The sequence below is a fragment of the Esox lucius genome, chromosome 18 (genome assembly GCF_011004845.1).
Source record: "Esox lucius isolate fEsoLuc1 chromosome 18, fEsoLuc1.pri, whole genome shotgun sequence".
In the NCBI taxonomy this organism is placed as follows: domain Eukaryota; kingdom Metazoa; phylum Chordata; class Actinopteri; order Esociformes; family Esocidae; genus Esox; species Esox lucius.
Window position 1 is genome coordinate 23,155,147 of NC_047586.1, and position 16,596 is coordinate 23,171,742.

The following is a 16,596-nucleotide window of genomic DNA, read 5'->3' on the forward strand; positions in this document are numbered from 1 at the left end:
AATTCCCAGAAGAGAGAAAGGAAAAAAGATCTGATAAGACATCCAAAGGAAATGAATATCCTAGAATAAATGCAGTGATAAGCGATAGAGGGGAAGTGGTGGGTGTGTGTATAGCAGTTTGGGTTTACAGTGACCACATCAATGAAGTAGTGCTAATTAGAACATGGAAACTTATGTCACCACCCCATTGGGACCTCTTTAGTATTTACCCCTGCAGAGAGTTCATTTAATCAAAGACCATGTAAAAATTAAAACAATTGTCTGTTGACAGTATTTTCCACCTGTTGCAATTGATGAACATTTTTATGGGACGGCAACGTATTTCTAGATGATTATTTCCTAACAAACCTGAGGTGGGTGTTAGCAGGGTGATAGAAACTCTCAACCAAGTATGCCGGTACAGTCACGGCTGGGAGTTGCTGCGAGGTGGGAGGGATCTAGAATGACAAATTAAAAATGGGGGTGTAAATAAAACAATTAATACGCCTGACTACACTTTAGTAAAGGTTTTGTTTACGAAGTGTGGCTGACAGTCAGTTTATAGTTATTGTGACCACTATTTCTTGTATTTTTTAGGCAAAGTTGAGTAAAATCATCAATAAGATCCAGGAGAGCTAGAGAGTAGGTCTACAGTACCTTTGGAAAGTATTCAGACTCCTTCAGGTTCTTGTGTGGTAGTCCTTAGAAATAAATACATCATATTTTCTTGCCAACCGCCTCCAAGCCGTAACCCATAATGAATAAAGGTTTTTGAAATATGTTCCAAATTGTTAAAATTAACCGCCACAACATTATGACCATCTGCCTAATATCTGCCTAATATTGTGTAGGTCCCACTTTAGCTGCCAAAACAGCCCTGACCTGTCGAGACATGGACTCCACTAGACCTCTGAAGGTGTGTTGTGGTATCTGGCACCAAGACGTTAGCAGGAGATCCTTTTAGTTGTGTTAGTTGCGAGGTGGGGCCTCCACGGATCGGACTTCTTTGTCCAGCTCATCCCACAGATGCTCGATTGGATTGAGATCTGGGAAATTTGGAGGCCATGTCAACACCTTGAACTCGTTGTGTTCCTCAAAACATTCCTGAATCTTTTTTGCTTTGTGGCAGGGCGCATTATCCCGCTGAATGAGGCCAATGCCATCAGGGAATATCGTTGCCATGAAATGGTGTAAATGGTCTGCAACAATGCTTAGGTAGGTGGTTCATGTCAAAGTAACATCCACATGAATGGCACACTTCCCTCCTTCCCATAGTGCAACCTGGTGCCATGTGTCCACAAGGTAAGCGACGCACATGAACCCAGCCATCCACGTGGTGTAAAAGGAAACGTGATTCATCAGACCAGGCCACCTTCTTCCATTGCTCCGTGGTCCAGTTCTGATGCTCACGTGCCCATTGTGGGTGCTTTCGGCAGGGGACGGGGTCAGCATGAGGACCCTGACAGGTCTGCAACTACGCAGCCTCATATCCAAGAAACTGTGACGCACTGTGTATTGTAACACTTTTTTTCTATCAGTACCAGGATTAACTTTTTCATCAATTTGAGCTACAGTAGGTCAGGCTTCGCTCCCCACGTGCATCAGTGAGCCTTGGCCGCCCATGACCCTGTCACTGGTTCACCGCTTTTCCTTCCTTGGACCACTTTTGATAGGTACTGACAACTGCAGACCGGGAACACCCCACAAGGGCGTGTCAAACTTTTCTCAGTTTTGACATGTTGTCTTTTGTACTCTCTTTTTTTTTTGGAAACGTGGTTGTAAAACAAATACCTCAATAAAGGAGGGAGACGGACTGGTAGGTCATAATAAAAGTTGGAACTATTCCTCTAGGAGAGTTTTGAGCCATTACCCTAACCATTGACACTAGCATAGAATGTAGCTAAAAAAATAAATAAATACATGCCACAGAACTTCCCAAACAGCTCCATTAATACCACACACACACACAAGGCTATTTATACGCCACACCACTTCCTTTTATTTACCTAGTTCATTGTTCAAGCCACATCTGCTGAGGACCAAGGGCACAATGGACAGCTCAGCACGCTGACCGTTGACCACACACACACACACACACACACACACACACACACACACACACACACACACACCCCCCCCTATTGTTTCCAGCTCCACACTACAGAAGCTGATGCCACCTGTTACATTCGCATAGCCACACAGACCTTGCTTTCATCCCATCTCCCAGTCTGCCCCACTTTCATTTCCCCCTCTCTTTGGCATACACGTGCACACACTAGGGAAACTATTTAAGCAGCACAGATGACATACAGATCCCCCAGTCTGCCTAATGTCCACCTGAATATGAAAGGTTGCCAGCTCAGCCTTCACACCGGACTCATGCACACATTTATTACCGACCTGTATTCATTCACACACGTGCAACAAACACGGTTTAAGAAGGGCAAATGTGGCACCACCAGGCATAAGCACCAAAATGTCATACATAAACATCCCGTTGAAACCCCCAACACACGCGCTCACCAGCACGTGCGCGCACACACTCATTTCCTGTGAGAGGGCAACCAGGCCAACATTTCTTTGCTGATTAACCACTCGTGTGTATCTCCCACTTGTCTGGGAATGGTTTTGAATAGGACTCTAGTCTATAAGGATGAGCTAACTCAGCTACCTATATACCAGCAGCTGTCGGGTGTGCACACTCCCCCTGGGGTACTCCCCCTTTGTGGTACTCCCAAAGTACCACAAACGCCACACATACACAGCTACTGTGTATATTGCATGGTGGTACTTTTAAGATGGCACAGCACAGATGACCCCCAGCATCTTCGAGGCGGTTGAAGCCCCCATCAATCCTCTGAGACCCCTGGGCAGGATACGCTCCATTGTCAACACCACAAATGAAATGCAACTAAAATGGGACCCTATTCCCTAGAAATGACACTTATTTTGACCAGGTCCCCACAGACCTCTGGTGAATGAAGGGACCTTGGTAGGAGAATAGGGTGCCATTGTGGACGTAGCTGCTGTGTTTCCGTTCCTCAACAGTGTTTTCTTTGTATATTTAGCAATGTATTTTCTTAAACACTTTCATGTCGGCCTTGCATTTCAGCCTTTGTTATGCAATGAATCAAGAGATTTGTTTCCTCTGCAAAGATATTTTGGGTTGGAGTTAAAAAAATGCTCTGTATCAGAGGGGCCCATCCACTTTAATAGTTCAAATCTAGGCACGGATTAGCAGAACTCGAGTCCCTTTTACCATCAACAGCACTTGAACAAGCACACTTGTGACGAACCCTACGACATCAGGGCAACAACATCCAGAGTGTGTTCAGCAGGCAGCGCCGCGGGTACATGACTTGAAATGCAACACAACGGAAAAGTATTCCACACTGGCCAAGTGGGATAGAAGGACGCCTCCCAGTTTTAAATCACTTGTCTGGGTGGCGTGGGTGGGGGGGAGGGGGGGGGGGGTTGGCCTCGGGGGCAGTACTTTTAAAACACATTTTCATGTTTCGAAGGATCGCTATAGTGCACAAATGTAACCAAGACTTCAAGTCGGAACAAAACCCTCGGTTTCACAATATCAATACGATTAATCCAGCGCAAATATAAAACAAATCAAGCCAAGACAGGGTTACATGGAACAGCTCCGAAACACCAGGCCCTGAAAGGTATCCAAACCTCAGACTCAGCGTTAATCTTCTGCCTATCTCTCCACAAAGACACCAGCTACAGGCTGGTGTGCCCAGGCCTCCTGGACCACTGCGTTTTAGTGAGGGGGTTTCCAGAAATACACACACACACACACACACACACACACAATAACAAAGGCATCAGGCAGGGGGAGGAGAGGGGGGTTAGGGGAGATTTAGAGAAGCGGGTCGGGTGTGTAAAAGAAAGTGAGTAGAACAGCTGCTGGGTGGTAGAGGGGGGCAATGGGAAAGAAAAGTAAGGGGGAATTCTATTTTCTCTAGCAGTGAAATAAATGACATTTTTGGTGCCCCATCTAGGGTAGTTCTGACCTGACCACCCTTCTTTGTCTCCCAGCACAGCTACGAACACATTCTGAATACATTCAGATGCTCAGACAAGCAAAAGCGGGAAACAGCCACGGATCCTCAGACACTCAGACTCCACATAAAAAACAGCACGCCACATCCTGAAGAACATTACATGAATTTTAGTATCATTATTGTTATTCAGACGTATTCATTTATCGAATTCTAGCTCTCCTTGATAATGCTGAGAGCAGTACAGCTGATATTTTTCCTTTATTGAAACAGATACAATATCGCGGTGTCATTAGTTCCTTCGGTGTGTAATGTGGCATATTAAAATGCAGCAGTCACTCCAGAGTCGGACATGTAGAGCACTGATAGAGGTGCTTAACACAGAGATGGAGTTGACTGAATCGGACTGCATAGACCGCCTGTTTGGTCCATCAAGGGGTGCTCTGTTGGCACAAACGAAAGCACATTACGCCGAAAGGTAGGCTCGCTTGTCCGTCCTGAAACGGGGTAGGCTCGCTTGTCCGTCCTGAAACGGGGTAGGCTCGCTTGTCCGCCCTGAAAACGGGGTAGGCTCGCTTGTCCGCCCTGAAAACGGGGTAGGCTCGCTTGTCCGTCCTGAAACGGGGTAGGCTCGCTTGTCCGTCCTGAAACAGGGTAGGCTCGCTTGTCCGTCCTGAAACGGGGTAGGCTCGCTTGTCCGTCCTGAAACGGGGTAGGCTCGCTTGTCCGTCCTGAAACGGGGTAGGCTCGCTTGTACGTCCTGAAACGGGGTAGGCTCGCTTGTCCGTCCTGAAATGGGTTAGGCTCGCTAGTCCGTCCTGAAACGGGTTAGGCTCGCTAGTCCGTCCTGAAACGGGGTAGGCTCGCTTGTCCGTCCTGAAACGGGGTAGGCTCGCTTGTCCGTCCTGAAACGGGGTAGGCTCGCTTGTCCGTCCTGAAACGGGGTAGGCTCGCTTGTCCGTCCTGAAACGGGGTAGGCTCGCTAGTCCGTCCTGAAACGGGGTAGGTTCGCTAGTCCGTCCTGAAACGGGGTAGGTTCGCTTGTCCGTCCTGAAACGGGGTAGGCTCGCTATTTTGTCCTGGAATGTATAGGCTCACTTGTTTGTCCTGAGAAAAAAATAATAATGATGTTCGGTCTTGACCTTGTACGTCAACCAAATGAACAAGCATCACAACACGATATACACACGGAGGGAAAAAATATCTGTATATGTATACGTACAGAAAACCAGGAGGGGAAAACGAACACGCAACAGGAGAAACCCAAAATGTTTGTCAGATGATCACATAATGGCAAACCTTCCTGTTTATTTTCATATCTGTTTTACAGGCTACCCTGTCCTCCACTTCTTGCAGGTCCTTTCAAATGTACATTAAATAGACAGGCTGCCAAAAATAGCGTGGCATGTGTAGGAGATGGTAGACAAAAACAAATGCAAAGACTGGAGAAAGGCCAGCCACACGCAGGACTTAGGGAAATAGCTGTGATGGATATACTCACTCTTTCTGCCTCTCTGTCACTGAGTGAGAGACATACACAAAACCGAAACATTCACATACACTTGGGCCATTCCTCAGATACATAGGTACCGGGACAGCAATGCTATGGTTGTACCATGGAGACTTGAGGTTTGGGAACACATGTTGACGGCTCTGAGAGGGGGCAGGACAGCTGGTTGAATCCTACAGCCATAATCATGGTTAAAAAGAAAAAAACAGATTCAATCTGAAGAAAAAAATAAAAACATTGAACAAACACTTTGGTCTTCTTTGGGATTTTATCATTTCCATGGAGAAAAGAAAACGCTAAATTACATTTCGTTGTCCTTGTATTTGTACTGTGCAATTTCAACAAAGTTAAATCTCATTGACACATTGTCACATCCCTATTCAGTCCTGTCTGGTCAGTACCAGCTTATGGATAATATAATTAATATAATCAAAAAAGACATTCAATCAAACCAGCATGTGATCTTTCTGTTAGTTAACTGAACTCATCGGGGTCTGAGTCAACACTCTTTAACAGCCCCTGTTAAGCGGTGTCGGCCCGTCTAAAACCACAGAAAACAACCCTGATTTAGTGTATTCAAATATATTCTAAAAGTAATTAAAAGTCTGTCATTTTTTAAATGTATGGCCAAACAACACCCTTGTCATTAAGGTATATTGAAATATTGTCTCTCGTGCATTTAATTTGGGTATTTAATAACAGTGTTTGAAATAAGTCTTTTTTAATACTGTGAAGTTGTAGGGTACTTACTGTATAGCAATGTATATCACTGTTTAGGTATCATTTATAAGTTATAAGACCATTCCCCAGGCTTCAAACAGCTGTAGTTGATTCAGGCCACATAAAGAAAATTACTGTAATACACAAAATAAATACATATTTAAATAACCAAATCAAATTATAACCCAAGCCTGTTCCGTTTGACTTTTCAACCAACAGCGTCCTCCCACTGTCACCTCAGGTCTGAGTTGATATTCTTGGGACAAAGGAATGCGTTCTCCCCACAATATTAAAACCCACATAGTTTCCCAGTTCGACATGAGCTACAACTGATAAACTTAGAAGGCTGGAATCTGCCCTACTGGTGTAAAAAAGGCCACTGGGCGGCATGGGAACATTCTCCAACTACCAGTCTTGTCCTGTGGGATGCTGACCCTTCTCTCTGGGTCAAATTTGATTGGTCATTAAACCGCCATAAAACTCCTACATGACAATTCCAGGAGGCCAATACACTGGTCCCCACAGGGGTTTGGTTTAATCATTGGTGGCGATGGATCTTGAGAACTTAACTGTTTGAAATAGGCCTGCCATTTTGTGGACTCCCAAACAGATTTCATTTCATGATGGTTTGTTTTAATGCAAAAGTTTCATTGGGGATATTGGTATATTAAAATAGTGTGTTGTGGGTATGAAACCGGTCTGGAGGGCAGGTTTAAAAAAAATAAATAAAAAAAATAAAAAAAGAGAAAGCATGAGACTACAAAGGTGGCAAAGACTCCTTTCACCAGCAGATATCTGAACAGGGCAGATCTCAAAAGGACATTTAATTGGCTTAAGCTGCTGTGTCAAATCCTATCGTCTGTCACACACACACACAGTAACGGTTAGAAAAATACACAGAGGATGGCCAAGCAAAATGTTGACTTTAGATCCGGATTCACAGGGTCACAACGGCGCGCTGGATGAAAACCTGTGCACAAGTGTGTATAGGCCCATCGTGTTTCATGGTCAGTGAGGCAGAAAGGAGTGGAGGTAAATTACAGGGGTATAACTTGTTCACTTGACAAGCAGAGCCACTGTTCTGAACAGGAGAGGAGAGAGGGCCTCTTGAATGCAGTGGGGGGTTAGACAGGGGTTAAGAAAGACATCCCTCCATAACCCTCACTTATGTGGCATACCTTCTGCTAAGGCTAAATCACACACATGCACACGCACACACACACACACACACACACACACACACACACACACACACACACACACACACACACACACACACACACACACACAGACACACACACACACACGCACGCACGCAAACAGGACCTACCTTTGTTAGCCAGTAGCTACACCGTGGCGTGGCTTAAGCGGAGAAGGATACCTTAATTACAGAAAGCAGAACAGCCGAGCTGTTCAAGGCCTGTCCGTGCATGCCAAACTTCCCCGATCTCACCCTGGTACAGAAATGCCAGGGCTAGATTTATCCTCTTTAAACACGACAAAAACATATGTTAGGCATGTACTGAGCAAGGGACACAGTATCAACTCACACGCAGTTTTGAGTTGCTCTTTGATTGCCATGATTCACTTGTTTCGAGTGACTTGTTCTGAATTTATTTGTTCATCTAAACACCTGGCAGTAAAGCAGCAGAATCACTGTCCAGATTCATCTGCAGTCCTAGTTAGTTTCTGAGTTGTTAGTTTGACGTGCACAGAATAGAATGTAACAATACAATAGAATTAGAAAAGAAAATAGGGTTCAGAACAGACGATAACTGAATCAAATGTTAATATATTTTATATGACACAGCTTTGCACAACCAAAATGACATAGCTTGTAGAACCAAAATATACGCTCAGACTCAACCAGACACATGGTTTTGGAGCCGCTGCTGTTGGAGCAATGTGTGCTTATCACCCTCACAACAGCCAAGCCATTCACTAACCTGGTTGAGGCTAAACATTGCCGAAAATGTATAGATGTATTAAGTCCGTGCCTACTGCTCGCAAATGCAACTGCTTTTAAGCCCACTTTCATACCCTCTTGGTCACAAATGACCGTAATAATCCCTCCAATGCTGAAGGACATGTGAGGGAGAGGCCTGTAGAATCATGACCCTTGGGTTTTCAGTTTATCCATCGCCGGAAGGGAGTCTTGCATCCACATAACTCACTCAAATTAACAATCCACATCGAAACAAGTCTGAAGTAAAAACCCCATCTACCATGTCACAGGAAGAGAGACCACCAACCCCACCAGGCCATCCCAAATGTTATGAAGACCTCAAAATACCTTCTGCTCCTTGAATTAGCCTGTTGAGTAGTCTATACCCATGGGTAGGCCACAGCTCACCCATAAAGTATTTTAGTCATACCCAGCAGGTGACCTCTGACCTCCCAGGGTCGAGTTTACATAGCCAAGGCAAGAAGAAGAATATCAGCCTCTTCAACAACGTAGTTGTTCAACAAGGTGAGTATTATTGGTAATCATCAAGGTTTTTAATCAACATATTATTCACAAAGGTAGGCATTTGCGATGGTAAAGGCAGAGCTACCACTTTCCCCGTCTCTTTTACACCTTCTAATTTTGTGAAACCTGCTTTTACAGTAAATCCTTTCCAAGTGCTCTAAGTGGCAGTTCGTACTGTACAGAAAACACAAACACAAAGAGGCACACACACATCCTATTTAATTACAGTTTTAAGGGATATCTTTTTTCACACCAAAGAAAAACAGAGACACATATTCACCACCACAGAGATTTGCCATAGCTTTAAATAAATTAGTGAGGAAATGTTCAGGCCGTTGTTACCATTTGACGAGTGACGTAGGACCTCCAGCAATGTCAGTTGTCTCACTACGATTAAAAGGGTCAGACAGAATGCTTCACCTCAGTCCTCAGCTATCTGACGTTCTTTAAATAACTGTACACATTTCATTGTAGCACTCACTTGTTAATAACTAGTTCATTTTTAGTGTGTTTGTATAGTTTATATAGTTTAAGTCTGTATGCAGGTTATCAGAATATAGGCCCAGGAAATAAAAATCAGTTAGACATGAAACTCCATGTTGCTACAGTACATGTCATCATTGCTGCATGTCACTATGAAACAATAGTTATAAGCCAAGCCTTTTAAGCTCAATTGTAATAATGAATGACAGTGTAAAAACAGCATAAACACTCAAATAATATTGGAGCACCCTTAGGAAATAAAGCGGTTTTATCACAGACAATGACGTCCTTCATTTCGACATTGAAGTCATTCAGTAGATGCTCTTATCCAGGGTCATTTGAAGTAGTGAGTGCATACATTCTACATTCTCATACTTGTCCCCTGGCGTTTCAAGTGTAGTGCTCTACCTACAGGACCTTCAGTCCTAATGACAGCATAAACGCTTCAATTACTGACACAAAGCTCCATCCCGCTGGGAGATTCCAGACTCCAGTCCCCAAAAATAATTTTCTCTTTGAAAGGAAGTCCTGGGATGATTGTGTGGTAGATGGAGAGGGCGGGGCTTACCTCCAAAAGTGCTCCAGTCAAAGCTCCTAAATAACAATCCACCCCAGTTTGGGCCACGGAAACACAGGTTGGACCAACAGAAACGCCCATGCGCGCGCACACGATGACTTCAGGAAACACGCTGATGCTCGTCAGTCCGCTGTCCTTCAACAACACACACGCACGGGGGTCAAACGGCAAGAGTTTACTCTCCATAAAAGAGCAACAGGAAGCAGAACTTGGAGCAGATGTCCTCTTATCAAGGCTGCAGGTGGTCACTACATCAGAAAACACACAGTAATGCTACATGAAAAGTCGGCTGCCGTAAAGGCGGAAAAGTGACAACATGAACTGGAGGTATGACAGCTCACACACAGGCACAAACTCATTTCTAAGGAGACCAAGCAGACGGCTTCAAATGGCTTTGCATGTTGGGAAAGAACACATTTTGCATACAGGCTTTTTTGCATGCGAAATCACGACAGACTCCAAGGGAGCAGAGAGGTTGGGTTGTTCTCTGTTTAAAAGGAACCAGGGCCTTCGGGCACTGACTAGAGCTGATGTCTGTCATTTATAGCCTCAGGATGAATCGTGTTTTAATGGGAGGTGTATTAGCATGGCCTTCACATACACACAACTACACTTAAAACAGTATAGCTCTCTACAGAAGTCTTTGTTTGGGACGCGTGTACATTTTTGTAAAAGCGCTGTGCTGATGTAAAAAAGGATTTATAAATTACATTTTATTTGACTGTGTGTGTACATGCGTGTGTACATATGTTGGCATCTGCTGACGGAACAAAGTGGTGCGGAAAAGTACACACCCTGGAAAGTTGTTTCTTTTCTTCTTTTGATATATTTGGAGGTATGGTTATGGTTAATAACTTCCAACACTAGTGACAGATAAAGGACATCAGAACGGGTCTGCAAATGAAGCAATGACAAAGAAAAGCTCAGGTTCCAGCTAAACATCTTGCATGCTGGCCCTTCTCACTTCCTTTTCCTGTTAGGGAAGCAGCAAAGGTCCTTCTGCTGTGCAGGAACCCACACATACACACATCTGACAGGGCCAAAGCTGGACAGGGGAGATTCACAGACCTTTCCTCAGCTGAAAGGACAAAGATTTACCTGAATAAAGCCAAAAAAATAAACAGGTCCTAATAGTATGCACGTGTTCATCTGACAGTGAGGAAATAACAGTCCACATTGCCAAAATCCCAATGTGTCCCAACAAGTAAACGAAAGTTCACTTCCTCGTCTCGTTGCCTATATTTTCTCCTTCGAAGAGGAAAAAAAAACATCCACAAACTGCTGAAGTAAGGGATTTCCTTGGGACAATACTGACAGGTGCGCCCAAGCTGATTTCCTTCCATTCAACATAAACCAGACCCAAACACACATAACATCCCTACACAGGCGCTATGTTGATACAGTATCAGATTAAAATATAACTTGAACCTTGACAATTACTCAGACTCAAGAAACAATAAACGGTTCCTTTCTGCTTGCCTCTTATCTCCTCTCCTTCCCCCTCACTCCTCACCTCTCCCCTTTACTCCTTCACGCCCCAGTGACCTCACAGCAGGGAGGCCAGCCAGTAGCAGGTGAAGGGTCGTGACCTCCCCAGATAAAGACCCTTTCGTTAAAGCATTAGCATCCAGGAGGGGGGGGTAGAGAGGGGGCGTGTCTATCACTCAGCACCAACGCCCTCAGGTCAGACCAAACATAACAGAGAAACCTCAAACCAGTCTTAAAGAGCCGATGAGAAATCTCCTAAAAAACTTGGTGACGGCACAGAAAAACAGACCAACGACTCTTTGGCAGGACACTTCCGTTCCAAAGGCACCCTTTTCACACCCCCACCCCTCTGGCCGCACCCCCCGCCACTCCACAGAATCTCCCAATCCAGTAATAACAACACACTCCAACCTGCAATGCTGGAAAATAAGGGAGATATGAGCTTCATGTCTGTGGCGCAGCACAGAGCGCAGGAGGGCCTCTTCAGTCTAGTGCGTTTGAACTTGAAGAGCAATCTGGAAGTGCTTTGACCAAAGTAGGGAGAACGGTGTGGGGTTTCACTGCACGTCGGGCATTCATTTTACTGACACACGCACGCTCACTTAAGCACAGTGCTTTCTATCAGAGGCACAGTACACTCAGGGCAGGTGCAGGAGTAATTCAAGATTACCTTCGGATAGAGAGATACACATGAAATGTTACTGAACACCGACAGCAAGGAGAGACGCCATTTAATGCACCATAATAAAAACAATGGCTGCGGAAGAGAACTGTCGACGGTGAGGAATCAACCACTCTGCAGGACTTGGCTGACAGACAGACAGCAGGTAGCCTAGGGTTAGAGCATATGACCAGTGACTGAAAGGTTGCCAGATCAAATCCCCCAGCAGGAAATTGGAAGAGAGAGAAAAAAGGAAGTTGCTGTTCATTGCACAAAACTGGTTACCATAATGGCTCATGTAAATCTTTCCAGATAATAGCGTCGGCTAAATGTCTAAAACCTTTCCCCCTTTACATTAATTGAATAATGCCCCCAACTCTCACAAGCTGTACTGCACACAGACAGTGCCTGTTAAGAGGAAGAACAGGGACAGAGAAGAGGAGCTGTTCAATTTGGATGTTAAAGACTTCTTCCATTTCAGTTGCTCTATCTGGCATTTCATCATGAGAGAAGAGCCAATGCGTTGCGGAGAGATCTTGATCACACGACCCCATCCGCCCACGACCGGTCCTCCCCCAACACCAAACGAAGGAAGCCCTCCCTCCCTCCCAAAAACACCCTTACCCAGCAACCTCTTCAGTCATTAGTGCACTTGTAAATCACCAGGAAGTTGTCACTTGCAGTGCAGGGAGATCCGGCTGGTCCCATTACCAGTGTGTAGCGGAGGGTGTAGGGTTACTGGGTGTCATGCTGGAAGGGGTGGGGGTGAGGTCACTTCCACTCCGATTACGTTCCCACAACATATATGTGCCAGTGGAAACACCTGCCACCGCTGGGTGAAGAGCTGTACGCCTCCCGGGGCTGAGCGGACTAGCTGGACAGAAGGTTCTGGATGTGCCCTGCTGGTGTCCCAGGCTGGTTCCCTTTCCTTAAAGTGTCCAGTGGGAAAACAAACCTCCCCTTCTAAACATTTACTTTGTCAACTCGTTTCCCCAAACATTTCTTGATTCATCCCACACCTGTAAACCATGAACTGGACGGATGACATAGTCATCATCGATAGAAATGAAAAAAACTGTTAAGTTGTGAGTGCACAGAAGGGAAACATACAAAATGGCCAATTCCCTATTTACCAAAGGCTACTTTTTTACAAATATGGTAAAGAAAGTTAACATATGGCAACAGAACGATTGTTGAAGGAGCGTTGAGTACGAAAGCAGCATAAACTGTCAAACGGACAAACAGCGTTTTTCCTGTCTCCTCTGTAGCCCAATCCAAATGAGCGATTATGGCCTTGCCTCGTCACAGCAACTCAGTGGAGTGAGTCGAAGATGGAGAAGTGTCCTCCTGAAACCAAGCTGTTCTGCTCCAATTCAGTCACACAGCTCAGTCAACCAGGAAGGATTTAAACAGCAGGCCGCAATGACTCAACTATGCAGCGAGGCAATGACTCATACTCAGGGACCCAAACCTGATACATTTCTACTTGGACACTTAGGGATTTTGGCAACGAGGTCCATTACCAACTTCCACAGTCTGATAAACTGCTGAATAACATGTATTGTACACAGGGCTTTGAATCCCCCAAGCAGCACTCAATAGGCCCAGAAAACTTTTAATTTTTATACATTTCAAGTTGTACAAATAGCATTTATTTGTAAATGTTTCAAGACATTCCTAACGTTGTTGAAACAATTATCAAAGATTCGCTCATACAAACAAAATAGGCATGAACACAGAGGTGACAACTTCTAGAAATACTGAGACACCAGTTTGTAAGGTGTTGGGTCAGCATGAGCCACCAGAACTGCTTCATTTCGCCCTTGCATAGATTTTATTAGTCTCTGATGAAGCTGAAATAACAGGATCGGTCTAGGCATACAAAACATTTTTAAAGGAAGATCAACATAACTGTCATCTGAGTATATACATGTAGGCTCCTTGAAAATACAAAGCACTACCAAAACCACAAACACTAGACCAAAGGAAAGCTTTGATCAGACCTACAGTGGGTGTTGCATTTCATGTTTGAAATGTGTTAAGGGTTAGGAGGAGCATGTATATTTTTTCTGATTTAAAAATATATAGACTCCATTTACACAGTGGCTTTTGTAATAAGTAGTTTCCTTATTCTTTACAGAAATCCGGAAACACCGTAGGCACTGCACACGCCATTAATCTCAAACCAACCCTTACAAACTTGTTCAGAGGCATTTAGTTATGCCAAGTTTTGATATCAGACATTAACACGTTTGATAATGAGGCATGCCTCTCTATTCTTCTGTGTAAATGGGTGCAATCTCCAAATGAACGTGGTGCCTTTGGGATTCCACTTGGCTCGTTGAGGCTATATTGTTTCACACTCTCAGCAAGGGGCTACTGGAGGCTCTAATTAGCATGTAAATCATTAATGTAAGTCATTGTGATTAAACCTATCCGATTTCACATGAAGGTGGCAAGGAATAGTTGCTCAGGACTGATCCATAGATTTTTTTTTGTTAGCATTTTGGTTTTGCTTTAAAAAAAAATAATCTCCAGTTAGATAGAAACTATGAAGGGAATTCCTTTGTGAAACAGGATAACAGCACTAGAATATCCAACCTTAAGTTTCTACCACCACAACAACCATCCATAAACCATAGCTGTCACTACATAACTACCTTTCTGAAACCAGAAGGTTTGAGCCCCTGTAGGCTTTCTGAACAGAGGTCTTCTGAAATTATAGACACAAATAAATTACCAAACAGTACAAGTTTGACATCTTTCACATGTAGCTTAGGAGCAAAATCCTTTTTCATCATTATGTAACTCAGAGACAAGGTTATCGGAGCTCTCAATCTAAGAGGCTCAGTGACTGTATGGTGAACAGTCATAACTCAAGATGCACTGTCCATCAAATTGAACTAGTTCCATACACAACCCTAAACCTTATTTTGGTAATGTCTATACCAGAAAGTAACAAAAATTCTCAAACAATACCCAATTGTATGTTTTTTCTGAAACCTAAGCCCAAAACCAGAGATCACATCCGTGAAATCTTTGTGGGGACATTACAAAGACACATAACCCTGGATCACAAACACTTCACTTAACACTCCCAGTTCCACACACGCATTTTCCCTGCAGTAGTCAAATAGCCTTCAGTGTTTCCATGACAATTGCTGAGATGTTAGGGGAAATGGTATCGATCTCAATTTAATTAACCTGTTGATCAGTTTAAATGCCCCCCCTTAGGAACGACTGTCATTCCACAACCACGTGCTGAGTGGGCAGGCTACAATAATAACTCAGACGTCTTCAAGCGTTTTGAGATTAAGTGTTAATCATATAAACGTCACTGTAATAACGGCGATGTCATGGGTTCAGAACACTAGGGAAGCTCGTAAACCGTTGCCCCAATAATAAGTCAGATAAACCATTTATTCAGCACTTACTTCCTTTCTCTGACGTTCTGAAAAGACTTGACTGTCCAAATCTTCGAGATCCTGTCCGTGAAAACGAGTTCACTGTCACTGCAGACTTGTTCCTCATTGAGTTGCCGTTTATCTGCAACATTTCAATATGACAAACAGCCAGCAGACGGTCGGATCAAACAACAAACCGTGAATATTTGACCTCCCCAATATCCAATGTAGGTTACTTGGCATTAACTTTAGTCACAACATCCCTAACAGGTGTGGCAGGCAGCGTGTCACTGCCGGAGGTACTTTCAATCGTCTTGTGGTGTGAGCTGTTGTTCAGTTGCGTTTGGACTTATACAAACCAATTTGGCGCTTGCATTATAGTACTTCATAAACAAGGTATGAACTTGGAAATATAACGTTCCTTCTGTGTTGCGCGCATGGGTACATTTATTTCCACAAGCTTCAGGATCACGGGTCACGTGTGTTGAAGGAACGCGCTTTAATTGAATATCTAATTTAGGACCGTGGCGGCGCGGCCCGTTGTTTTAACGAAACCTAATTCTACCATACATGTAGCCTACACCAGAAATGTTAATTAAAAATACATCTCCGCAAGAACATTATTGTTGTATCTAACCTTTATCTAATAATAGACTTGAAATGTTATGATTTAGTCCTTACATGAAATACCAGAGTCGTCGCTAGGATCACAATACATTTGGGGCTTAGTCCACCCACCCGCCCCGCCCTGGACAGAAAGTACAAGGGTTTTGAATGTACATGCGGAACATTTCGATCTACATGCTAGCGGCCAATACTTCTACATTGTCATAATGCGCGATCGGAATTATAGATGAATAGATCAGGGGCTATATTTTTGTATACTTTTTTGGGGGTTCTATTTGAGATCCGGGGCTATTCATAAAAGATTCGGGGCTATAGCACCGGATGAAGCCACTGTGAAATACTATTCAAAGGCACATCATGGGTAAGGTAGAATCTCAACTATGCAAAAGAAAGACCAGTAACGAAATGAAATTGAGCTTCTGGAATGCTTTCATCTAATTTTAGGAGTTGGGGACACAGCTGTTGCCGTTAACATAGATAAAAAAAAGGCCAATGCCATCAGGGAATAGCGTTGCAATGAAAGGGTGCACATGGTCTGCAACAATGCTCAGGTAGGTGGTATGTGTCAAAGTAACATCCACATGAATAGCCGGACCCCAGATTTTCCAGCAAAACATTGCCCAAAGCCTCACACTGCCTCCGCCTGCTTGCCTCCTTCCCATAG

At 44.1% G+C, this 16,596-nt stretch overlaps 1 protein-coding gene across 2 annotated transcripts in view; it reads right to left on the reverse strand.

Annotated features, from left to right (window-relative positions):
* LOC105017484 (pleckstrin homology domain-containing family G member 1) overlaps positions 1-15,762 on the reverse strand; it is a 73,395-nt gene extending 57,633 nt beyond the window's left edge. Inside the window, exons 1-2 of one of the 2 annotated variants that reach the window (XM_020056316.2) lie at positions 15,336-15,759; positions 9,744-10,000 (exon numbers count right to left, since the gene is read on the reverse strand). Coding sequence is in view for 1 of the 2 variants with exons in the window: in XM_010882141.3 (XP_010880443.2) it covers positions 15,336-15,456 (121 nt within the window). In the remaining variant the exon portion in view is untranslated. Of the gene's footprint in view, positions 1-9,743; positions 10,001-15,335 lie in introns of both variants that reach the window. The other variant, XM_010882141.3, reaches the window with a different exon arrangement.
* Between the last annotated feature and the right edge of the window lie 834 nt (positions 15,763-16,596).